General features: G+C 45.2%; 1 protein-coding gene across 3 annotated transcripts in view; it reads right to left on the reverse strand.

Moving 5' to 3' along the window:
• The window catches only part of Ssx2ip (SSX family member 2 interacting protein), a 39,879-nt gene that overhangs the window by 12,692 nt on the left and 444 nt on the right, over window positions 1–26,743 (reverse strand). For all 3 annotated transcript variants that reach the window (XM_027395921.2, XM_027395920.2, XM_027395918.2), the window contains exons 2-8: window positions 11,646–11,774; window positions 10,963–11,132; window positions 9,578–9,790; window positions 6,202–6,312; window positions 4,332–4,467; window positions 2,783–2,858; window positions 2,526–2,706 (exon numbers count right to left, since the gene is read on the reverse strand). In XM_027395921.2, the coding sequence (XP_027251722.1) occupies window positions 2,526–2,706; window positions 2,783–2,858; window positions 4,332–4,467; window positions 6,202–6,312; window positions 9,578–9,790; window positions 10,963–11,132; window positions 11,646–11,688 (930 nt within the window). In that variant the 5' untranslated portion in view covers window positions 11,689–11,774. The remainder of the gene's footprint in view (window positions 1–2,525; window positions 2,707–2,782; window positions 2,859–4,331; window positions 4,468–6,201; window positions 6,313–9,577; window positions 9,791–10,962; window positions 11,133–11,645; window positions 11,775–26,743) is intronic.

The raw sequence follows: 26,743 nt of genomic DNA on the forward strand, positions 1-26,743 counted from the left end.
ACTTGGGATTTAAGATACTTTGGGATTTTACAGTATCTGTCTCTTCTGTCTGTCTGCTTATGTGTATGTGTTAGAAGTATGATATAAGCCTAAACATGAACTCTATTTCAAATGTACCTTGTATGCACAATCTGAAAGTAATTTACTTATGAAATATTTTTGTGTGGCTTGATTCCCGCTGCGCTGTCTTGGGAGATCCAATTTAGAATTTCCCAGCTGCAGCATCATGCTATACTTAAAGCTGCAGCTTGTGGAGCAGGAGGGATTTAATCAGGTGCTACACCCTGATTACAAACCTGGCGGTGGTGGCACACACCTTTAGTCCCAGCACTCGGGAGGCAGGTGGATCTCTGTGAGTTCGAGACCAGCCTGGTCTACAAGAGCTAGTTCCAGGACAGCCTCCAAAGCCACAGAGAAACCCTGTCTCAAAACAAACAAACAAACAAACAAAAAACAAAGAAAAACAAACCAAACCTGCTGTTAACACTGATCAGGTCAGGAGATGGTAAAGGCACCTGCCACCAACCTGGATGACCTGAGTTCAACACCTGGGACCCATCTGATGCAATGGTGGAAGACGACACTGACTTCCACAAGTTGTCCTCTGATCTCCATACCACACCCCCAATAAAGTATATTTTAAAATTTCAAAAACCTTAATAGCCAGGAGTGACTGCACATGCCTGAAATCCCAGTACCAGGAAGGTGAAAGCAGAGAGATTTTTAAGTTCTGGGCTAGCCTAGACTATGCAAGCAAAATCCAGTTTCAAAACAACAAATAATAAAAAAAATTACTACCTGTTTCCCAGATTGAATAAAAATCTACAATCAAAAGACTTATAAAAACAAACAAACAAAACCAAAACCAAACAAGCCAGGAGGTAATGGTACACGCCTTTAATCCCAGCACTCAGGAGGCAGAGGCAGGCGGATCTCTGTGAGTTCGAGGCCAGCCTGGTAGGGTCCAGGACAGCCAGGGTAACACAAAGAAATCCCATCTTGAAAAACCTAAACAAAACCAAACCCATATTTTGGCTATGATACAAGCCAAATACAAGTGAAATCCAAAAGATACCTAGCACCAAGAGTCTAATTATTCTTGCTATTCTGTCCTAAGATTTTCACTGAAAGAATGGTAATATTACCTAAATCTTGAGAAAAAGAAGTAGAAAAATAATCTTTTAACAATAGGAAAAATGCTTTGGACTTCCTTTAGCTTTGAATTGTGAGGAACCACTGGGGATGTCATCACCAGGGATGTCATCACCAGGGACATCACCCCACCTGAAGAAGCAGGAAGGCACTCCTGGTTTCCTTCCCATTTCTGATGACTAGTAAAGTACTGGCCAACCCCGAAGAGACCTCAAAAGTGATATAACCTATGTTGGTCAAAGCTCACAACTGGCTCAAAGTAACAGACTTTGAGAGCAAAGCCAAAGTTTACAGAGGTGTTAAGTCAGAAGCTGTAGAGGAACAGAGTGGTACCCTGTTCTAAAGGAGAACTCTGAGGAGGAAGACCGTATGTTAACATCCAATACCATACATTGCTGTAATATTAGTTGCTGACTCTAATCTTATTGTACTGGCTTAGAAATCAGACTTTCTCAAAGGTATATACACAGGAAGAGCATGACACCTACGATTTGTTCTGGAACTATCTACAGTTCCTGGCATCCACTTTGGGTCACAAAGGATTGTGTCCTGTGTATTAAGGATATTTAAATGGACTTCTCAGATGGCCAATTTAAGAGCCCACAAAATAAATAATCCTTGAACACAGGCTTACAAAATGTACTTTGGTGGCCTGGCTGGCAGTTGACAGACCTTCTATCAAACTGCCATCTTCCAATTTTCACCACTGTGAACTTGGATTCCTACATCAGGCACTTGAGTCAAGAAGGCACTCCTCCGTTTTCTCCATGAGAGCATCTACTCATTGTGGAAGAAGCCACTCCACAGCCACCCTCTTTGTGATGTCTTCTTTGACTGAGCAGCCAACAGCCACCACACTTTGCGCATGTGGTAACCATATCTCTACTTGTCTACCCCTTCCCAAAGTGCTTCTTGAGGGAACTGTCAAAACCTTAGCTTTGTCTTTTCAGGACTTAGAACAATAAAGCTTCAATAAAGGTGTGGACTGAATGTTTCTTTAGTTCCAAAGAGACAACAGGGGTGAAGACCATCACATACGGCACGGTGCCTGAGTGCAGACACAAATCCAATCTGATTCCTGCTGTGTACGCTGTGCTAGCATCTAAGATGGGTAAAATTAAAGTATAGTCAGATTATTGTAACATTTTAAGCCTTATAACACTGAATCATCTCCTCCAGGAGAAATATGAACAAGATGATGCTCATGAAGCACCAGATGGTCATCTCCAGATGCCTTCCAGGATGTGCCTGGAGATGTGCAGGGCAGTTTTCAGCTGTCGTGACTACAGACGGCAGAGCAGAGCCCTCAGGGAGAACCGGGGTTTGCATGGCGTGGGTTAGCCGCTGGGCTGAGGCTGGAGAGGAACACTTACAGCAGTGCCTGTGCCGTCCTCTGCTCTTTCCCTGGGTTTCTTCTTCTGGGGCGAGAGAAGAGAAATCATCTCCTTCTTCATCTGCTGCAGGACCTTCTTCAGCTCAGCGTTCTCCGTTAGGATCTGCTTCTGGCGGCACTCATAGTCATTCAGCAGAAGTTTGTACATTTCATCTTCATTCCTGGGGGAGAAACCACTCGTGTGAGAACACATGGCCACAGCAAACCCAGGCCACATTGCAGGCTACACGTCTGTACCTGGCTTCTGTCTTATCAGTCCTCCACGAGCCTCGTTTTCCATCAGCTCGACCCACATAATTTAAAACGTCCATGGCTACAAATGTAAGCACAAACATAATCAATCTCTACCACATGTTTAAAACCCTATCACACATGAGACACATGAGGGTCTGACTGAAGCTGACCTGGAACACAGGTCAGGGCCCTTCGAATAACCTGGGGTTTGTCAAGCTTCTCCAATGCTAACCTTACTTTTTCCCTGGCCAGAGGGAAGGAGAGACATACCCTCTAGTACTTAAGGATACAGGGATGTACTCACAGAGGGAACACTGTATCTGTATATGGTGTTACTTAAGGATACAGGGATGTACTCACAGAGGGAACACAGTATCTGTACATGACATTACTTAAGGATACAGGGATGTACTCACAGAGGGAACACTGTATCTGTACATGACATTACTTAAGGATACAGGGATGTACTCACAGAGGGAACACAGTATCTGTATATGGTATTACTTAAGGATACAGGGAATGTACTCACAGAGGGAACACAGTATCTGTACATGACATCACTTAAGGATACAGGGATGTACTCACAGAGGGAACACAGCATCCAGCACACACAGCTTTCCCAGAACTTAGCCACAGCTGCCTATCTACATGCTGTTAGGGGACTTCCCTGCAATGGCAGAGGAAGCATGCTGAACTTCCTCATTGTTCGGGCATTACAGAGAAGGCCCTGCCTGACTTGCTAACCCCATCAGTGTTGTCAACCTCACAGGAATGAAAATTTGACAGCACTAATGTCCATCTGCCCCAGATACAGACAGACTCACTTTCATAACAAAAAAGTTATTCTGATTTTGAACTAGTAAATGAAATCTATCTCTTCTGATTGGGCTGGGAAAAGAAACAGCTACCCACCCCAGGCTGCTGCTGCTGCCATTTACAAAGCCAACTCTAAAATCACCCTTCTTTGACATTCAGAAACCACTGTGATGCTTTCGGGTTCCAGTTCTTTATGGGAGTCAGTGTCCTCTGGCTTACTTTTCAACTCCAAACCCATCATGTTAGGCAAATACACGTGCACTGGTGTGAATGAGAATGGCCCCCGGGGCTCATACGTTTGAGTACTTGGTTCCCAGGCGATGAAACTGTTTGGCAAAGGTTAGGAGGTGTGGCCTTGCTGGAGAGGTATGTCACTAGAGCTGGGCTTTGGCTCTTTCTGCCTCATCGTTTGTCTCAGGATGTGATCTCTCAGCGACGCTCTAGCACCATGTTCCTTGCCATAATAGTCATTGACTACTATCTGAAATTGGAAGCCCAATAAACTCTCCTAGAAGTTGTCTCGGTCACTTTGTCTTATAGCAAAAGTAATAAGACAAACTAAATGACCCAGGCTTTTATTTTTTTTCTCTCCACAAACCGGTTGTCTCAGTTTCCAGTTTATAGGGAAATACCTAAATTCTAAAGGCAACCTTGCAATGTATGAAAGTACGTCACCCCTTCGCGCTTATGGGCACATCCCTGCAGGCACGAGGCTCACTCTTGGTAAGCGTCATACCTATTTTTTTATCCTTCTTGTTCATAACAAGCTGGTGCAGCCGCTCCTTTAGTTTATTGTATTCACGCTCTTTTCTCTTCATATCATGATTATACTGAGTAGCCCGACTGGCTATAATGTTTTGTAATTTTTGTACCTGAAAGACAAAACACTTTCTATCAAACAAGTGGTGATGCATCCACTAAAATCATAAATTCAAAAGGTAAAACCAGTCCTAACTGGTCCTAGCTCATATTCCCTCATAATGAGTTTCACTTCTTACCAGTGAACGACAACAATACACAGCGGCACGCAGCTGCCAGCAAGCTGTCTTCTCTCTGAGCAGCCACCGCTGGGAAGCTAGGTCAGGTGCTATTCTTCTGAGTTGGCCGGCCAGCACATGCTAGGCTAGCGCCTACTGCTGAGCCACACCCCCAGACTGCTTTTTACCTGGAGGCTGTCCAAGCTGGACTTGATTCTCAATTCCTGCCCACCTCCCTTGCGGCTGGGTTACAGACCTGTGCTACCAGGCTCAGCTAGGGCAGCTCCTGACAGGAAGTGTACTTTGTTCTTTAGAGCCATCTCAATCCTAGCCATAGAGTGGTGTTTTAGCTTACTCCAGACCAAAGACAAACTTCAAACTAAATGTAATCAACACATCATATCACAATTTTCTATGTAGTAACCTTGGTTAGATAGTCATTATTCACTTTTTTTGTTTTGTTTTGTTTTGTTTTTTTGAGACAGGGTTTCTCTGTATTGCTTTGGAGGTTGTCCTGGAACTCGATCTGAAGAACAGGCTGGCCTTGAACTCAGAGATCTGCCTGCCTCTGCCTCCCGAGGGCTGGGACTAAAGGCGTGTGACATCACCAATGCCCTGCTTCATTATTCACTATTAAATACTAATTAAATGGCATAAAAAGAAATCATAGGCTTTTAAGAAATAGATTATCGGGGTTGGAGAGATGGTTCAGTGGTTAAGAAACTTGCTGCTCTTGCAAAGGACCTGGCTTGTGTACCCATAAAGTGGCTCACAAACACCTGTAACTCCAGTTCCATGGGGACCCAATCTTCTGGCCTCCAAAGGCACCAGCCACATACACAGTACACAGACATGGAGGTAAAACAGACATACACACATTAAAAAAAAAAGAAAATAGAAATAAATTCCCTTCCAAGCCTCTGAGTTAAAGAACAAAACACTGAAAATAATATTTTTTTAGCTACTATATGGATAGGGGTCAGTGTCATGTCATCACAGTGCTGTCAGGATTCAGCTAAAAATAAGGTCTAGGTACCTACCAAGCACATATTAGAGTTGGAGTATTTTGAGTTAGAAGTGAAATTTTTAATATGAATCACCACAGCTTTGTGCATCCTAGGCACTAAGTGTTCCACACTGTGGCCATTTAATCAGGTTAATTCTTTGCTAGATAAAAAAGGGTAATGTTTAAGATCACACACGAGAGGAGAAAGGGGACAGTTCAGTGCAGGGCACTTGCCTAGCATGTGCATGGCCCTGGTTAGGCGAGAGCCACTGAGAGGCCTTCCCTGTAGAGGGAGGCCTTGCTGGAGAGGGGTTGATGCAAGGGGGGAGGTGTGGAGCGCTGCCTCTGTACAGTACCGAGGAGACAACGACGCGTGCTCTCAGTTCTCCTGTGCCTGAGAGAAATGAGAGAGGACCGAAGGGCAGCACAGGGGCCCTGCCTGCCGCCAGCCATGGGCTCATGTCCTCCTGGAGCAGGGCAGAGGACGGGCACAGCGTGGCCACCCACCATGCTAGTGTGACGCAGAATAGACAGTTCTTTTTAAAAGGTGAAGTGGCCATTATGTCACACCTCAAATTCTAAAAACCAATAGTTCACCTCATGCAAGGTAACAGAAAACCCACCTCATCTTTTTCATTCTTCAGAAGCTGATGCAAATTCCTGTTTTTGCACTGTAACTGCCTGTCTCTCTCCTGAAGCCCAATCATCTCTCGTCTTGAGGTTTCCAGTTGTTCCTGGAACATAAAATATGCCACTTGTCCTCAGGAGTGACAAGAACCACACATTAACCTGGGAACTACAGTCCAACTTCTGAGCCACACTCAAGCTTACTTAAAGCAATTACTACCAAGTTCAATATATAAAATCACATGCCTTATTTAAATTCATTTTTATTCTACTTATATACAAGAACTACAACATGGTCTTAAAAGGCTCTTCCTCTGTGCTGCTATCCCTGAAGCTCCCAGAATTCTCTGTAAGGCTTTCACACGCTAGGAGCACACTCATCTACAGCAGGCTTCATACTCTGGGGATGCTTGCCTTTAGGGAACAACAAATGCCACTGAGTGTGAAGAGACTAGGAATACTATCCTTCACACTGCACAAGTTCAAATCTGAACTCTGAGAAATTATTTAAAAAATCCTAAAATTCATAGAGAAACACAAAGACAAAGCAATCATGCGGAAAGAATACATAAATCACAAGCCGAAAGAATACAGCTGAAGGTGCCATAAAACCGATTCCAAATTATACAACACAGCCACAGTAATGAAAATACTGCATAGTACTGCCATGAAAACAGACATGAAAGTCAATCGAACACAACACAGGACCCCAAGAGAAACCCACAAAGCCACCTCATTTTTGACCATGGTATAAACAAATATACACTGGAGAAAGGACAGTCTCTTCAATAAGCTATGCTGGGAAATAGAACAGACCCTCATCCATCCTATGCAAACAAATTCCAAAAGGATGTCAGACCTTAGCGTGAGGCCACAAACTCTGAAGCTGCCAGAGCAAACAACAGAGAAAGTATTTCAGACAGAGGGTTAGCAAGGATTTGATGAAAAGGACTCCAATGACACAGAAACTGACCTCACGAACGGACAAGTGACATCACAGAATCACCAAAGGAAGCAGTCAGAACAGAGCAGGGAAACAAAGAGAGAAAATCTACGCTAACTACAGGTCTGGCAGAGACTAACATTTACAATCTATAAAAAGAACTTAAAATACTAAACATCAATAAATGGACAAACACAGTTTGGACTATGCAGTTCTCAAAAGAGGAAAGACAAATGGCCAGTAAGTAGATAAAAAGTGCCCAACATCATTAGCTCTACAGGAAATGCAACTTAAAACTACAGTGAGATTCCACATCACCCTAGGCAGAATGGCCACTGCCACCAAGGTTATAGATAAACAACTCCAGATGCTGGCAAGGATGCAAGCAGAGAGGACTGCGCACTGGTAAGCTGAGGCTGATGCTAAGGAGGTCACGATGGAGGTTCCTTGAGAAACAAAAGCAGAAAAACCACATAATCCAGTCCACTCCTGGGTCTCGTCTGAAGGACTCTCAGTCACCATATGCAGAGACACTTGAACACCCACTGCAGTGCTGTTCACCGTAGATATAAGGAAAATGGGACACGGTGAGCACGTGTGTGTGTGCGCGCACTGAAATAATTCCAACTGTGGCCTCACGTATTGGACTCCATTAGTCGGAAAACTCATGAGCAGGGACTGGATTTTCTTTTTCCAGTACCTGATGAATTAATCACATTAGATCTAGAAACCTTACAAATTTCTGTCCTCAGCTAAGTCAAATAACAGATCTGGCCCAGGTCAAATCCAAGTTAAAAGGCACCCTCATAGAACAATCTGTTTTAGGTAGTTCTAGTTCATTCCTAAAAGGCCTTCCTTAGTCACTCCAACTTAACCTGCACCTCTGCACAGCTGGACACTTGGACACTAACTACTCACATGGCACTTGGCCAATGACACTCAGCTAGAAGAACGCTGTCTTCCAGGTTTTAGGTCATGATCAGCCTGATTAGCATCCAGGTCCTGAGAAGAGGAGGGGGAACAATGTGGCAGGCACAGCTCACAGCTCTACAGAGCACTGATTCCTTCTCCATCCCAGCTAGCCAACGCACACATGGAGTCCTTACTTTCCCTGTCCTTCTGGCAAACAGGATGTACAGGAAGCTAAAAGCACTGCTAGAGAGAGACAGAGTTATTGCACCTGGTCTAAGGACAGACAAGACACATCTCAGTGATGGGCTAAAAGGAGCACCTGCCACGGAGCATCACTTCTCTAGGGCTTCCCCAAATGTGCTCGGCGTTCACAAGCAGAGCAGTGCAAACCTCATGCGCTTGACGGCATGCGCAACTACCCTGCAAATACTACACAGAGACTACAGTTCTCCTAGGAGCCCGAAGTCAAGGTTCTTTTGCTTTTCTTATCTGTTTTAGACGGGGGTGGGATAGGAAGAAGATATACAGAAGAGGGCCAAGGACCAAGCACAAGAGAGCCATTGCCAAGGGCTTTGTGCTCGCAAGCAAGGCCTTCGATCGAGTACTGAGGAAAATGGTTCCTATGCTTTATGCTTTTAATAATACACAACTACAGTGTAAGTCTGTACTGTACCAGGGTTCAAATACTTATTCCTCTTCTTTCAGGGGATTGTATTTCTTACACAAACACACAGAGAAGCTTTTTATGAAGGAGAAAAGAAAGCAACCAGCAACAGCACTGTACGCTAAGCTGGCAGGTCCATGGCCCAATAGAAAGTACGTTTCCCTCTGTACAGAGAGGGTTACAAGAGAACAAGAGCCGCCGGGCGTTGGTGGCGCACGCCTTTAATCCCAGCACTCGGGAGGCAGAGGTAGGCGGATCTCTGTGAGTTCCAGGCCAGCCTGGTCTACAAGAGCTAGTTCCAGGGCAGCCTCCAAAGCCACAGAGAAACCCTGTCTTGAAAAACCAAAAAACCAAAAAGAAAAAAAAGAAGAAAGAAAGAGAGAGAGAGAGAGAGAGAGAGAGAGAGAGAGAGAGAGAGAGAAGAAGAAGAAGAACCACCACCACAGGGACTCCAGACTCCTTGCTGTCGGCTGCTGTCTGCTTGCTCCACCCCTGCACTCTGCTCTGGGATACACACCTCGGGAATATTCTTGGAACCAACACATTAGGAAGCATCGGCTTTGTTAAGAAAGATTGGAGGAGGTGAGAGAACCTGATTCTTCCCAGACCTTTGTATTTCCTGACTTCCGACAGCTTCAGCAAGTCTCCAGACAAGACAATCAAGGCCTTCAGCATACACAGCAAAAAGCTCAGTAACTGACCCATGCAAGTGACTTGAATCACTGTTAGCCACGACTAAAAGAATGGCAGATTTTAAACACAGCTTTGAATCTCTTCTGAAGCCCACCCATGGCCACCTGTGGCACCATGCCCTGTGGCCAGGCGCTGAGGCAGGAAGATGAACAACAGGTACCTTAAGTTTGGCATAGCAGCTCTGCAGGTGGTCCATGTCACTGCCTAGCTTCAGATTCTGCGTCTCCACACTTTCCTGGGCCAGAAGGTTCTTCCGCTGCAGCACCAGTAGCTCATTCATACAATTTAAAACAGCAACTATATTTAATTCTCTCTTTGTCTCTTTACTTTTGGATTCTTCATATAAGGAAGGAAAACCAAAGGTAGTCAGTTCCTGTGACGAGAGAATGGTTTCTTAGTGGCCAGCCAGTTATCTCTGGGAAGATGTTGGTCAAAGGACAGGATGTTTCAGTTCAGCCAAAATGAGCTACTGAACTGCATGGTGATAAGCTAGCAACAATGTTGATTCTCGAACACTGCAGGCTACACCCAAGTCACACTGACACAAAACATCTCACTATGTGCACTTCCGAGCCATTCCACAATGGACACATAGTTAGAAACATGCAGTACACAATATACACAGTTGCTAACTTGTCCACTGAAACTTTCAATATGTAAGTTAATTGTTTCTTAGGACTAACAGACAATTTAGTGAAAAAGAAAAAAAGAGAAAACGGGAAAACCATTCCTAGATCATTAGTATTAAATTGTCAGAGAACGGACACTTAATCAACCTTACATTCTTTGCTGAACAATCACTATGACCTGGTGGACTGGCATCTTGCTTGGCCAGTGAACTTGTGGTGGTCACATCCTAAGGGCGAGGCTTCAGGTGCACAAATGACCTCTCATAAAGAAGAGGAGGGGCTGACTGGCTCTCTTGAGTTGTGGGGAGAGCATCAGAAGGGCAGAGACTGCATCTTCTGACGCAGAAGCCCTCGGCGATTATTTACTATTATTTGTGTAAGTGCCTCCCTAATAAATATCAGCTTACCACTTATCTTGGGTCTCGTGGACTCATTTAAACCCCACCTTCATTTGGTGCCCAACACAGGCTGATTCCCATGATCAGCCCGCGCTGCTGAGCCGCCATGACATCTGCCACCCAGAGTCAGTGCTACCAGTCTGCCTGCATTTACTTGGTCACAAGAGACAGCCCCTCCTCTTCCTTATAAGGGGTCACATCTGCACCTGAAGCCACGCCCTTAGGATGTGGCCACCACTGCAAGTCCACTGGCAAAGCAAGATGCCACTACAACCTGGCATGAGTTATCCCAATTTTTCATCAATGAAATGAGGGTTAGACTCCTGAGTACAGGAGCCTGGGACAGAGGGTGCCTGGCTGCTGCAAGCACAGCAGCTAACCTGTGTCAGCCTAGGAGATAGATCCCCACAGTCTCTGCAGGTCACTGTGTAATGACACTCAGGCTTGACAAACACTTCTTGTAGCTTTGATATTTTCGGGTATATAACATGTTCTTGCTTCTTACAAAAACACAATACCTGATCAAGATATGAAATACTTTGTTCAATGTTCTCTTCTGTGCAAAAGGCACTGAAAACACTGTGCACATTTTTTGATAAAGGTATTGAAGAGCATAGCACTTGCTGGGAGTATAAACTTGATGGAGACATCTTTGTTTCTGAGGTATATTGATGGAGATTTTTGCTTTCTGAAAGTAAAAAATAAATTCAGACAGTTAAAAATCTAATAATCTCCATTACCAAAGATTCTGAATTACATACAAAATATTTTAAAGTTAGGGCAAAGACACTTGTGTGAAATCTATATACACTTATTTTTTAAAAAACAAAAGACACAATTAAATTGACTTTGTGTCTTGGTAGATGGTTAAATGGATTCACACCATAACTTCACTATTGGATTTATAAAAGTAGGAAAAAAACACTTGTCTATGACACTCAGTTGATGTGATTAAAGGAATTAGAGACTGAAGGAGTCAATAAGTATATTACAAATGCATAAATTTCCCTCAAAAATGGTGATAAATAATCTGTTGTCCACTCATAGGCCAGCTTGGCTTTTTATAACTTTACTGAAAATGAGAACTGGGTATGTGCTAACCATGGACAGCTGTCATCATGTCTCCTGTGTCTGTGGTAATGAGTTTATACTGTTCTCAACAACCCCTCTTTGATGGTGTCTGCCGTTTAGACTCCGTTACCTGTACACAGACTTGGATCTGTAACAGTCATCCAATCTCCCATAGCAGTCTCCAGAGCCAGGGTACCTGAGGAGGTGGTTCAGGGCTGAAGCGTGTACAGTGGCTTCTGTCATGCTACGTGAGCATCTCCTTAGAAAGCAAGGGACAGAGGCATCCAATTTGAAAGATGAAGCCCAGTGAACGCAAAGCGTCATTTGCATTTCTTTTGAGTTTTATTCCACTTCTATGCTTATAAATGTCTTGAATGTATGTATGTGAACCATGAGCACATCCCCTGCAGCAGCAGCAAGTGCTCTTAACCACTGAGCCATCTCTGCAGTCCATTTACATGTCCGTTACAACAGAAAGGTTCTGTAGCACTTGCTCCTATCTACACAGAGAAAATACTAGGTACTAGTGTGCTGTTTAGCTTTAACTGCCAACGGACACAACCTAGCATCACCTGGGGAGGAAATCTCAAGGAGGAATTACCTAGATCAGGTTGGTATGTGAATGTGGGAAGCACCATCTTACAGGCTGGGACCCCAACTGTGTAAGAGTGAAGACAGCCTGCTGAACCAAAACACCGAAAGAGCAAGGAAGCAGAATCTGCATCTTTACTCCTTGCTGCTCTAGCAATGGATATGGTGTGACCAGCTGTCTCAGACCCTACCTCTGTGACCAGCTGTCTAAGGCTCCTACCTCTGTGATCAGCTGTCTCAGACCCTACCTCTGTGACCAGCTGTCTAAGGCTCCTACCTCTGTGACCAGCTGTCTAAGGCTCCTACCTCTGTGACCAGCTGTCTAAGGCTCCTACCTCTGTGACCAGCTGTCTCAGGCTCCTACCTCTGTGACCAGCTGTCTAAGGCCCTACCTCTGTGACCAGCTGTCTAAGGCCCTACCTCTGTGACCAGCTGTCTCAGGCCCTACCTCTGTGACCAGCTGTCTCAGGCCCTACCTCTGTGACCAGCTGTCTCAGGCCCTACCTCTGGGACCAGCTGTCTAAGGCCCTACCTCTGGGACCAGCTGTCTCAGGCTCTACCTCTGTGACCAGCTGTCTCAGGCTCCTACCTCTGTGACCAGCTGTCTCAGGCCCTACCTCTGTGACCAGCTGTCTCAGGCTCCTACCTCTGTGACCAGCTGTCTCAGGCTCCTACCTCTGTGACCAGCTGTCTAAGGCTCCTACCTCTGTGACCAGCTGTCTCAGGCTCCTACCTCTGTGACCAGCTGTCTAAGGCTCCTACCTCTGTGACCAGCTGTCTAAGGCTCCTACCTCTGTGACCAGCTGTCTCAGGCTCCTACCTCTGTGACCAGCTGTCTAAGGCTCCTACCTCTGTGACCAGCTGTCTCAGGCTCCTACCTCTGTGACCAGCTGTCTAAGGCTCCTACCTCTGTGACCAGCTGTCTCAGGCTCCTACCTCTGTGACCAGCTGTCTCAGGCCCTACCTCTGTGACCAGCTGTCTAAGGCTCCTACCTCTGTGACCAGCTGTCTAAGGCTCCTACCTCTGTGACCAGCTGTCTCAGGCCCTACCTCTGTGACCAGCTGTCTAAGGCTCCTACCTCTGTGACCAGCTGTCTCAGGCTCCTACCTCTGTGACCAGCTGTCTAAGGCCCTACCTCTGTGACCAGCTGTCTAAGGCCCTATCTCTGTGACCAGCTGTCTCAAGCCCTACCTCTGTGACCAGCTGTCTAAGGCCCTACCTCTGTGACCAGCTGTCTAAGGCCCTACCTCTGTGACCAGCTATCTCAGGCCCTACCCTCTGGGATCTGCCACATGATAGACCATAACCTGGAATTATAAACCAGATAAACCCTTCCTCTCTTAAGTTGATTTTGATCCAGATGTTTAATTACAACAACAAAAATGAAAACTAGAACACAGAAACACAGAGGCTGTGTGTGTGTGTGTGTCTGCATGTTACAAACTATACATATATGTATCAAGGTTAGAGGTTTCCTAAGATACATGATACCTGATTTGACTCTAAGGTACAGCAGTGTCATAGGGAATAATACTAAAAATAAGGATAATCATAAGGATAATAATACCGCAAACAACTTATTTATTTCGGTAAGAAGATGAGCCTTCTAGGCCACTGCCCCCATGCTTTGTAGGTGAGAAAATGAGTCTTCTAGGCCACTGCCCCATGCTTTGTAGGTGAGAAGATGAGCCTTCTAGGCCACTGCCCCCATGCTTTGTAGGTGAGAAGATGAGCCTTCTAGGCCACTGCCCCCATGCTTTGTAGGTGAGAAGATGAGCCTTCTAGGCCATTACCCCCATGCTTTGAAGGTAAGAAGATGAGCCTTCTAGGCCACTGCCCCCATCACCCCCATGCTTTGTTTTTCCTAATTATATCAGCACATCTTTTACATTCCAAGGCGCACAGTGGGAAAGAAACAGCATTGCACACCGCAGGAACAAAGCTGACAATGCTGTCCGAAAGCACTACCCTCAAGCTTATCCTAAGAAGAGAATGTGCACAGAGATTCATCCACAGAGTGGTCTTCATTGTGGAAAATCAAGGCAGGAGCACGTTCACGGAAAACGGGCTCACACAATAGGACACTGTACAGGTCTAAACAAAACTGGACAAGTAGAAGTGGATAAGAAATATCACAATCTAGGACTTCGGTGAGTAAAGTGGACCAAATTAAGATGTAACTTTTGTTTACTGTCCATGCTTCCACCTTTTAACGGATGAGCCATAGTTCTACCACAAGAAAAACAATCAAATGATTATAATTGGCAACTGGCAACAGGTTTCCCAGTCAGGCGAAGGGTGTGGGCAGATGGCAGGACTTGTGTGACACTCTGGACAGCTGCTTCTCAGCCACAGTGAGCTGAAGTCAAGAGATGACAGCCCCTATGCTGACGGCTCTGTGCTTTAGCATGAAACCGTCCAACTTTTAAGTGTTAGCAGCTAATTTAAAGAAACATTATGCAGTTGACCCTGAGGGAAGAGGGGCTGAAGAGAGTATATTGTAGCCTTCTGGGGTTCTAGAAACATCTTGATCTGAGGCTCAATGACGCGGGTACACGTGCAATTCATTACGCTATATGTGTAAAGTCTACGCTCTTGACTACATGCTATAACTCGACACTTAACAAGTCAAATCAAGTTTACCACATCAGAGTGTTTCACAGCATAACAGCTTATCATAACACACCATGGGATGGAGGCTCATGATCATGAACTCTCTGCATATTTAACATGGACAGAAACATGCCATGATTTAGTGACGGCTAGTCAAAGCTTGCCCTCACTCTAAGTCTGGCCCGAGCGCCCACTACCACTACACAGCAAGCACACTTTCTAGGCACAATGAAAGTTAAGTTCTCTAGAGCTCACATTTTGGGAAAGGTAAGCAGGACACACTACAGAAGCAAACATAACTTAGAGATTAGAACGTCAAAGAAAATCTTGACAACATCAAAGTGCTGTGGTGGGGAATATCTAGCTCTGTCAGGGACACTGGGCGGGACCAGTTCTGGTTTGAACACGAATGTCCCTAGGAGGCTTTCTAGTTAAAGGAGAGATCCCCAGCTGGAAACATTAATGGAGGTACTGGAGACTTTAGGGGTGCAGCCTAGAGGAATCAGTTACTGGGGTGAATGTCCTTTGGGCTGTCTGTATGTTGCTCTGCCCTCTTCCGTCTGTGACAAGGTGAGCCAGTGTTCTCTACTGTGTGCTTCCCACTGCATGCTCACCCACACCTCAGGCCTGTGACAGTGGGACCAGAACCAGCCAGCCATGGATGCAAACCTCTGAAACTCTGAACACAAATGAATCTTCCCTCCTTTTAAGCTGATTATCTGAGGCATTGGTCACTGCTGACACAAGAGAGTGACATTTAAACATAGACATAAATATTATGGAGTTGGTCTCAAGACAATAGGTAACCAGTGTAGCCCAAGAAAGGGAAATAGAAAGACTTCATACATATTAAACTTGTCAAGTAAGAAAAAAATCAGAAGGTCAGTGTGCCTGGGGCACATTGAGCAAGACAGGAGGGTGCCAAGCTGGATTTCTGAGGGCTTGAGAAGCTGCTGAGGGGGTCTGAGGCAGGAGGGCAACAGGAGCTCTTTTGTGCTTTAAGTAGCACCATTTTTATTACACTGGGCACACTACAGGTGTCAGCAGTAAAGTCTGTGACAGTGACACGGCTCCTGCAACAGCTCAGGTAAGATGAGTGCCACACCACAGTTCAATCACAGAAACAGTGTCTGGAAGAAGTGGAGACGGGTCCTGGAGGAAGAACCTGTGGAGAAAGAAGAAGCCAGGCACTTCTACATCACAGAGCATCGCACCATACTCCAGAGCAGACACCATGGCAGCAATCCACATGTCACACCGCACACAGATCATGCTGTCCAGCAATGGCACCTTGCTCTACTTGTGTGATATGATAAAGAAGGTATCCAGAATTACTTTATCCCTTGGTGGATGTTTCCAGCACTATGAAGAGAAAGGTAAAAAGGATGTCTTCACCAAGTAAGAAAAACACATTAACTTGTCACTCCAGGCCTTCAGGGCTCTAAGCAAAACACAATACAAGAGTAAACAAACTCATGTATCTGTGGCAGTTTGGTGTTGGGTAGACGACTTCACCTCTCTGAGCCCTGGTTTTTCACTGGTCCTGTCTCATAATGGTGACATATACCTTAGTGACCTTAAATGAGGCAATGCATGAACTATTTACCACACTGCTTGGCACAAGGAAGGGATGAATAATTAGTTTGAGTTCATTGTGTCCATATTCCTCATTGCCATGGCCAACTATCTGAGATAAACAAGGAGGAAAGGGGATTTGTTTTGACTCACAGGCTCAGAGATTTCATCCTACCAGAGAGGGAGGGAGGGAAGAGGGTGTGGTCAAGAAGAGCAGGTACATCACTCTACTTGGTGGGGGGGGGTACAGAGCCAGAGGTGGGGGATTATGGGAATGTGACTATCCACACGGACAGGCTTTCTCCTTCAGTCTGGAACGCCAGCCTATGGGATGTAGCTGCCCAATCAGAGTGGGTCTTCACCATTAGGCAATCCTTTCTGGGTGTGCACTCATATCTACGAGTGAGCATGACAATCAAGAGCAGCCTTCACATCATCACCTAAACACAGCTCTGCTCGTGTAAGTGACAGGATTCCAAGACAGGCAGGAATGCACCACTGCTCTCAAGGAAAGGGGGACACTGATTTGGAAGACCTGGAATCCAAAGACCCGGATGTCCACATAGACACTGGACAGAGATCTAATTCACTGTAATAGGCTATCTGCATAGACACCTGAGCTGACCTAACTCACTGAAATAGGCTGTCCCCATAGACACCAGGCAGTGATCTAATCCACAGAATTAGGCTATCAGTATAGACAGCAAGCAGAGATCTAGTCCACTGTAATCTGTTGTCTTCATAGACACTAGCAGTGACCTAAGCCACTGTAATCACAGAGCTGAGGAGACACCCTGCTCTTTCCAAGCTCTTTCCAAGAATGCTTGTTGCATGGCAGAAAAGAGCTGTGTGGCTCTCCTCATTCACAGAGACTGTACCAAAGTGAGATCACTAACCTGCTCCTTAAAACTGAAGGCCTCTCTCTGTGCCTGAGTTTAGCTCCCCTCTCTCTCCTCTCTCTCTCTCTCTCTCTCTCTCTCTCTCTCTCTCTCTCTCTCTCTCTCTCTCTCTCTCCCCCTTCCTCTCTCTCATGTACATGCTCACACCCACACACATGCGCACACACCCACACAATCTAAGGAAGGAACAAATTACACACCATGAGAACTGAGAGAAGTTGCTAGGAGAGTTGTCCAGACTCCAAGACAGCACAGGCCCATGTGCACATTTTACGACTGAAATATCAAGAACTTAAATGGCACTCAAGTCTATCTCATTCATCTAAGATTTAGAGGGAACAAAATCCACAAAATCTACAGCATTCTCAGGCTGGGACGTAGTTCATTCAAAGATCATTTGCCTAGAATGGGAGGCCCTGGGTTCATCCCCAGAACTGCTTAAACAAAAACCTTTCTCTTTTCACGTCAGAGACGCCATTTTACTCACTATTTCCAAGGTTGCACGGACACAGCCATCGATGAACTCTCCTAAGGGAGTTATTTCCAACAGATTTTGATCAATTGTGTCCATAAGAAAAAATATTAATTTCAGAAAACAGCAATAACTTCAGTAAAAAGGTTACATTACCACTTTTGAAGCAGTTGGTTCTGGGCTCCAATGTTGTGCCCTTCATACATAAACATAGCAAGGGCTGACGAGCCTTCTGGGAGGAGTAATTATGCAAAGCTTAAGAGTGATCTAGCTGCAATTTCTAGGATGGAATCCAGAGAGAAATCCAGGAAGCAGGGAGACACCTGCACTTCATGTTGTTCTGCCTTTGCACCAAGTCCAGGCATAGAGCAGGCTCAGCATATCTCTACCCAGGGACCTGAGGCCTCGAGTCTGGCTTCTGGGCTTCTATTGTGACTTCTTCACCCATCCCAAAAGCAATGCTTTTTCAGAAAGACACAGTTTCCAAATGCATCTTGCTTTATGCCAGATTCAGTTTGTGCTTAGGTTTCCTGTGTCAAATGCTGGAAACTGGGGATCAGAGAGATCAACTGGATGCCTGAGCTATGTTTGTTTTCAGCACTCTGGGCTCCTGGCAGCCCACCACCTTTCAGCAGTGTGGGAACCACCTACAATGCTGACAGGTCAGAAAGACGGGCACAAGAGTGAGCTCTTCTCATCAATCTTAAGTCACTTCATTTAGAACACACCATTCCTGCAGAACTTAGTCTCAAAGCCAGGCAAGCCTGTGAACCCTCTGCATGTCAACACTAAGACATTTCACACACACAATTGAGTTCTGATTAATTATATTCATCCTTTCCACCAGAGGAGTTTGTTACCCTTTCTGAAGAGTCAGGTTCTCAACACACCAACAATCTGTAGAGCTCTGGTGTAGGCAGGCTCTACAAACCCCTTAGTCCCGTTCCTGCTGGGTGGGATAGCCTTGGGTCATCTGCACCTAGGTAAAGGCTTCCACAGTACAGGTGACATGAGATGATTTCACTATGAATGTGTGTTTCCATGTGAGCCTTTCCTTCACTGTCAGGTTCTTTTCTGGACCAAGCAAGCCATCCTGCTGTGAGCAGCCCTGAGAGCCAATGTGACAAGGAACTGACATCTGTGGACAAAAGGACACAAGGCCTGCCAAGAGCCAGGACCAAGTTGGAAGTGGATTTTGCCTGAGCCCTGGATAATACCTGGATGATGGCCCCTGATGAGAGCCTGAGCCAGAAGCATTTAGCTAAGCTGTGCCCAGATTCCTGTTGTATGGAAGCCGGGAGATAATGCATGCTTGCTCTGGTAAACTTCAGAATAATTTGTTATTCATTAGTAGATAATGTAAGTTTTTTTTTTAAAGATACATTTGTGAGTCCTTTCTAAAACTAATTTAAATATATCCAGGAGCTACAAATGCCAATGACTGGATTTATGAAGAATCGAATCTACTGTACTATTAAATATTTCTATATATATGTTGGACGGTTTCCTACTAGTTATGGTCATCTGGGGAAGTAGGAATTGTCCCTGTCTTTGTAGCCAAGGCCCTGACAAACAGCAGGACCCCACACATCTCCACTCAAGGACCTGAGGCCCCCACACAGTTCTGCTAGTCCAGCCACCAACTCTTTCCTGATCTCTCTCATTCTTCCTCCTTCCATCTTCTTCAGCTGCACTCTCAGCTAAATAAACCCATAAATGATCAACAGTAATCAATGAGAACTCCAGTAAACAACTTGTGACAAGTCAGTGTGTCCACACTGGCAGATGGGTATGAAAGAGAGCGGCAATGGGGAGATGCAGATGCTGAGCCAATGCTTGAGGAAGTGCTATCTAATGCCCTCTTCTCCTATCCTGCTCACCCTAGGCCTGTCCTTATCTACAAGGGGAAAAGGAATGTGGCAGAGACCTCACCTTCATGGCTAGGGCCTCTTTACACTGTGCATTCTCTAAGTGTCCTTTCCAAGTTGACTTGCAATTCAAGCTTGAGAAGGCACAATGACTACCTCATCAGAGTTCCACAACAAACACCCATCAAGTGTCAGAGAAGAACAGCTTTCCATTGCTCAAGAACACAGTACCATGGAGCCAGCTGGCCTTCTAAATGCTGCACATGAGTTGTAGATAGCTCACTAACAATTCTGCTAAAATATCACCAAGTTGAGTTACCAGATTGTTGGATACGAAAATAAAATTGTTAAAACTAAATCTTTAAACATTAGTAATCTTCTAAATTCAGTCAGAGAACTTGAAGATTCAGTTATCATCATGCTTTATTTACATCACTAATCTCAAAAACAAAATTCGATTATTAAAATATGAGTAACACCTTTAATTGTAATTTCACTCTAGAGTAGACTACAGCTTTTAATTAAATCACAAACACCTCTGCTAACTACGTACAGAAATACACTAAATTCAACTTCTTAGTTTTACAAATTTAAAATCTAAATTACTTCACCTGTATGGAACAGTACTATAGACATGTTCCACAGATGCAAACTCTTCAGAAGAGCTCCAGTGATGTATCTATGAGCACACAGTACCTACACCGGCATGAATTCTTCATAAAGAAAACAGCACCACATACCAGAAGGGCCAAAGTTAAAAAATCTGTTGTTATTGCTATTGATTTGCCTGCATGTTGAGTGTATGGCTATCAGGAAGATTTACAGCTAGGAATGCAGTATAAACTGTGATGGCCTCCTAGGCCTGGGCACATGTCTGGGATCCTATTCTGACTTCCCACAAACCATCTCTCCAAGCTGGTCTCCTCTCCTGTGTGACAAGAACCACAACACCTATTTCTTAAGTCTGCTGCAGGTACTTAATTAGACAACAGGTACAGCACTAAGCAAAATACAACCAGAACACAGGACACTGTTCTACAAGCTTCACACATATGTCCAAGTCCACCCCTCGGCATCCCCTCTCTGTATGCAGGACTAACTCCTTTCCATGCGAAGACTATTAAGGCAGCTGGGTTAGGTAATGCACCCAGGGTCACAGGGCTAATGAGGAGCAGAGAGCCCCACAGGGATTCCTGCCCTGGTCCGCACAGCCGCTCTCTTGGCCATCTGGCTCTGCACTACCTGGCAGCAATCTCCTCTTCTATGAGCTCTGCCAAACACGGAATTGTAATCTTATCTCCCAATGGGCAAAGGCTGAATAAAATCATGTGGGATGCAAATTATGACAAAGGATTTCATGACATATGATGTTCCTAGCCTAAAGGGGCCGTCAGACAGCTGCTTTCTTTCTAACACAGGTAGCGGGGCCTGCGTGTAGTTACAGCCCTCACACTGTACGCTACAGGGACTTCCTCACGTACCCTTCACTATTGCTGCAGTGTGCCACACTGTGCAGCGCACATGCACTCCGGGAGGTGGGTCTGTGAGCAGGAGAGTGCTTCACACAGCTCAAGGTATGACCCCACTACAACCCAAGCACTCATCCTCCAACAGCAGAAGGGACAAGTGGGACCTCCTCCCAAGACGGCTGTGACGCAGCTATTGGAAACCCACCGACACACAGCAGCTGAATTATAAAGCACACACCACACAAAGGTCCTTCCAAGAGACAGGGCATGCAACACCTGGCTTTCAATTGTACACATATGGAAAATGTGATTTTTACAAGACACAGAACGATGCAGACTCAGTGATCACTGCCTTATGAAAATAGGGATGGAAGGGTCTTCTTTAGAGGTTATTGTCAAAGCCTCCCTTTGTATTTGATGGGCTTTATTATTAAAATAAAACTAATTAACAAAAAAATGTGCCATGAGAGTTTGTCTCTCGAGCCTGAGGAACTGACTTTGGATTCCAGGAACCCACGGGAAAGCCAGGTGCCAGGAGATGGTAGGCAAAGTTGGGCAAACCCATGGGTGGTCACATAAGTAGCCTGTCATTAGCCATGCTATTCTATGATGCTGACAGAGTCTCAGACAATTCCCGTCATCTACTCAGGACATTCTGAGTTGAGTGGGGCAGGATGTGTGAGGATTTTAGACTGCTGTAGCCGTTATTATTCTTCCAGGTTTACAGCTGTAGATAAAGATTTACATGAAGGAGATCTCTTTCTTTAGTTCTTTCCATCAATATGGGGCAAAGTCCAGGTCAGTAACAGCCCCTGTCTCAAACAAAAGGTGGAAAGCACCCAACGGCCCACATCTGAGGTCAGCCTCTGACTTTCCACAGAAGCGTGCTGTGCATGTATTCACCCACAACACGTGGCCCACACATAAACACACACATACACACACACACAATGTGTGGTGAACCAAGGAATACAAACTAGTTCATTCTTCATAGCTGAAGTCCTTTATAAATTTTAAAAATGCATACTGTTTAGCACATTAAAAAAACAAAAAACAAAAAACAAAAAACATTTGAAATTCTTTCCAGTCCTTAAGGTCACAGGGTACAATGAGCCAAGGGTTCTGGGATTCAACTCTTTTACATCTTCCCTGAAAAGTATAAAGACCAGGAGCTCTAGCTACAGTTTCAGGATCTATGAAGCTATCCAGAGACTGGCAAAAAATCCTTGGCATGAGAATAAAGAACGCATGTACCATCTGTTTATATAATGCTAGCTAATGGAGAAGATGGCAACCCCAGCATCCACCACATGAGGCTCACTGGCTAAGTCCCTTGCTCCTTAGATGGCCATAGGAAGGCAGTGAGTGGGGACAACCCTATTCTACTGATGAAGAAACTAAGAGATACTTTACAGCCAGCTATAAGCCTGGAAGGGAGAAAACAAACTAGGCACAATTTCTAGGACTCTGGGATCCTGGCCCACTCCTAACTCAGCAAGCATTCTTAGGGAATGGAAGATCCCCTGAGCCGTCTCTTCCTCACAATCATATGGCCACTTGCTAACCAGTTCTTAGATGTTGACCTTTTTATTCTGGATCCTACATAGAGAGTCTGTAAAGTAGAACACTGAAGGTGCCGTCTTCTCGCTGCGAACAACAGAAACCGAGCCCCAGAGCACTCTATATTCTGTTACTAGCTGGTACCCCGCGATTCTGATTATCTGCCAACCATGAGAATATTACAGGACCACAATTCTTTCAGAGCAACATTTTGCAAATTTCCTCCAAACTTCATATTTCTAAGTAAGTTCCATTTCTAGCAACCTGACACAAAAATATTTTTTAGTGATCTCTGTATTCCAGGAACTAAAATAAGAAAATTCTAAAGTACTTTTTTTGTTTGTTTTGCTTTTTTTATCCCTTTTTTTTCAGTTTGTTTGTTTGAAACAGGGCTTCTCTATGTAGCCCTGGTTATCCTGGAGCTCACTGTGTAGACCAGGCTAGCCCCAAGCTCACAGAGACCCACCTGCCTATGTCTCCAAAGTGCTAGGATTAAAGGCATGTACCACCACTAAGACCCAATCTTCATTAACCAAGCACACATACTTTTATAAAAAAAAAATTCTCAACAAAGACAAGGAAAATGAAGTAGTTTATGGTCATGATGGCTGCTTGGTGAAAACAAGGAGAGAAAATAAATTTGCCAGAAGTTAGGCCGAAAGATCATATTCTCTCAAGTAAAAGGCTCTCTTTGGTACTAGACAAAGTATACTTAGAACAGAGGATAAGGTTAAGGGAACTGGGTTTGGGTAGACGTGTAGAGACAAGATCAGGGCAGGACACACAGAGATGCCTGCAGAGTGTTCAATGGAGAGTAAAGTCAAGGACAGACACATCCAGACTTTGACATCGTGAAATGACATTATCATCCACAAAGTTCACCCATGAGAACTACACAATCGAGATTCAAAAAACAAAAATCCAAAAATCATCACCCAAATTTCACATTTTAAGTAAACTTATGATTTTGTATTGAGTCACGTTTCAGTTTTTACTTTAGTTGTTTGAGATAGGGATTACCTAGTAGCCCGGGGTGGCCTTGAACTTGGGACTCCTTCTTCCTCAGCCTCCAGCTTGCAAGGATTTTACATGTGCCACCAGGCCTGGCTAATTACAAACAGTTATCACACAGAAAGTGTTCCAAGCATACACTATTTTTGTGGGTATTACCAGGACACACTTGTGTAATCAGCACAACCCCCTGGAGTAGGTCACAGTATGACCGTCCCTTCTGCTCCATGACAAACAGAGGACCAGCAGTGTGGTGAGGGAGCGTCTGACTGAAGGGAGGAGGGGCGTGTACAGTGGCTCATCTGAACCCCACACTGCTTTGCCTGACAAGTCTGGGCCACCCCTCCCTCGGGCTCTGCCCTGCACTGTGACTGTCGTCCACTGGTGGACAGTCACACTCCCGGAGTTCCACCACCCAGCCCTGGACACAGAAGACAATTCACAAAGACCTGTGCTGTGGAATATCCGTACACGGTGTGAAGATGTGTTGCCGTGATTGGTGTGATTAAAGGCTGAATGGCCAATAGCTAAGCAGGAAAGGATAGGTGGGACTTCCAGGCAGAGGGAGAGGAAGTCACAGGGAGGGGCCTAGGCCCACGAGAGAGACACCAGCCAGATGCAGAATGAGTTAGATACAGAGAATGGAGTAGAGGTAAAAATCCATGTGGTAGAACACAGATTAATAAAAATATGAATTAACTTAAGTTTTAAGAGCTAGTTGAGACAAGCCTAAACTAAAGCCCAAGCTTCCATAATAAGTTTCTGTGTTTTTGTGAACTGGCGGCTGACATAAAAACTTGCTACAGACCTGCTTGCAAGGAACCATTGCTGCTTTTTAAGGTTTCTGTGGGCTCCAATTAAGTGTCCACTAAAAAGCGGCGACTTTTAGGCAGTACGGGAACCGTCCAAGTCTACCAGCCACGTTCTATGAAAATCACTGACTTGGGTGGGCATACTCTACGGTGTCAGAAGATAATCCCCCAATAAAACAGTTTAGATATTCCTTATTGCCTTCTGGTCAAGGTTCACTGCACTGCTCTTGACTGTTAGCACTAATGCAGCTCCAGCAGCCACCTGCAGTCCCTCAGCCACCCGTAACCTGTACCAGGTGCTTGGTGAGTGCCTGCCAGGACACAGCTGAAATGCCTTCTTTTCTAAAGCCCGCCCACATTTCCATTCTTTCCTTTCTCCACACATAAAACTCCCTAAGTACAAAACATTCAGGGCAACACATCTTTTTGAGCCTTAGACCTGGCAAGTACCAGCTGAGTGCCTGATAATAAATGCTTATTGAAAGAATGTATTTATTAGCATATAATAAGTCTGTTCCTACACTATACAAGATACTGGACCAGCATCAAATGGTATGAGTCTAGGTTTTTCCATTACTAATAATGAGATGGATGACGTATTTCTCTATTGCTTTATCCCATAAGCCCATGAATTTAAGATAAGATGTATGCTCATTACCAGCTAACCATAATAACCCACGACACAGAACGGATTCACACAGCCTCTTGTTATGAACAAATAGTCAACAGGTTGTGTTCTCAGCTATTGTGAAAGACATAGGAGCTATCACTAAAAATCGCTTTTGCCGCTGGGCCCAGTGGCACAGGCTATAATCCCAACTACCTGGGAGGCTGAGTGAGAATGCAACCCAGCTCCAAAGCAGAGGAGAATGCCACCCCATGGCTCAACAACAGAACCCTTGCCCCTGGGTCTGGTTCCACAAGGAATGGGTGAGGACATTTAGAAGGAAGGGGTGTTGTTTGTTTTTAAATAGAATCAGGATGTTGTCCCACTCCTAAACTCAAGCAATCCTCCTGCCTCAGCTCCTGTGTAGCTGGGATAAAAGGCATGAGCAGCCATACTAGGCTTACTGTTCCAATTCAAACACGAAATGATTTCAAGCCACTGCGGGAAGGTGTTTTCTAGTCTTTCTCTCTCCAGAGCTGAATGCTAAATGAGGACACTTTTGCAAAATCTGTATCCTACGAAGTTTGGGCCAAAGAGCCGGTTTGTCCGGTTTTAAGAGAGCCCAGGAACATAATTTGACTGGGCTGAGTCTGAGGCCTCTGGGGAAAACAAAAAACAAAAAACAAAAAAAACCAACCAGCTAACTTTCCCATTTTGTGAATGCCTGCCTCAGCAAGTCCAGGATGCTATGCACTTAGCCAGTCCTGTCACAAGGCTCACTGTGTTACCCGGAGAGTTCCACATTCATCTAGAATAACCGAGTCTCTCCACTTATCTTCAAGCTGCTTAACTCGGTTACTTAATTCCCTGGACCTTATTATCTTCACTGTACAGATGGGGAATTAGAGGCTACGAAGGGTGTAAAATGACTGAGCTGGAGAGGCCCCACTGGTCACCAAAAAGCCCTGGCTTGAATTCTATCCATTCCTAATCCTCCCAGACAACCATTTTTGTGCGAGGAACTCTCATGCACACCAGGCAGGACAAAGTGTCAAGGGAGCTCACAGCTTTCCCTACTTGTTTAGTTTGAAAGAACCCTGTAAGCTCCCTGGGCCCCAGAGCTCAAGGGGAGTAAGGAGACTGGATGGATGAAGTTTTGCTAGACCCAGGTTCTGCAAATCTGCCTCGGTCCTAAATTTCAAGACAGCATGTTTCTAATCCAGATCTTTTCAAAGTTTATCCAGCTTCCTAAATGTGTCAACATCATACACACAACTTTCCCTCCCGTTCAAGATCTAATCGTGGGCTACAAGGATTTTCTTCCAGTCCCTCGAGGACTCCGTGGCAGCACTATTCTCATCGAATTCCAGGCCTGGACCTAATCTGAATGGAAGCAAACCCCAAATGCAGGAAGCTCCCCACCCATTGGGCCTGGGAACCCCCTCCACCTTCCATGCAGTCTAGACTCTAGATGGAAATCCGGTTCACACTGCATCAGCCTTCCCAGTCATCTGTCTGACACTCAGGACTAAGGCGCCTGAACTGGGGGGGGTGGGGGGGGTGGTAGATGCTAAGATTCCTCTGCTGGTGCTCATGAGGAATTACTTGGCAAGTTTTATTTCCTGGGCCCAGGTGACTTGCATAACCCGGCGATCTGCACGAGGAGGAATACATATATGCTGACCTGAGCCCGCCGTTCACTGCATTGCAACCGCACTGGGAAACCCGAGGCCAAATGATTTCTCTCAAG

The sequence above is a fragment of the Cricetulus griseus genome, assembly GCF_003668045.3.
Source record: "Cricetulus griseus strain 17A/GY chromosome 1 unlocalized genomic scaffold, alternate assembly CriGri-PICRH-1.0 chr1_0, whole genome shotgun sequence".
Lineage (NCBI taxonomy): Eukaryota > Metazoa > Chordata > Mammalia > Rodentia > Cricetidae > Cricetulus > Cricetulus griseus.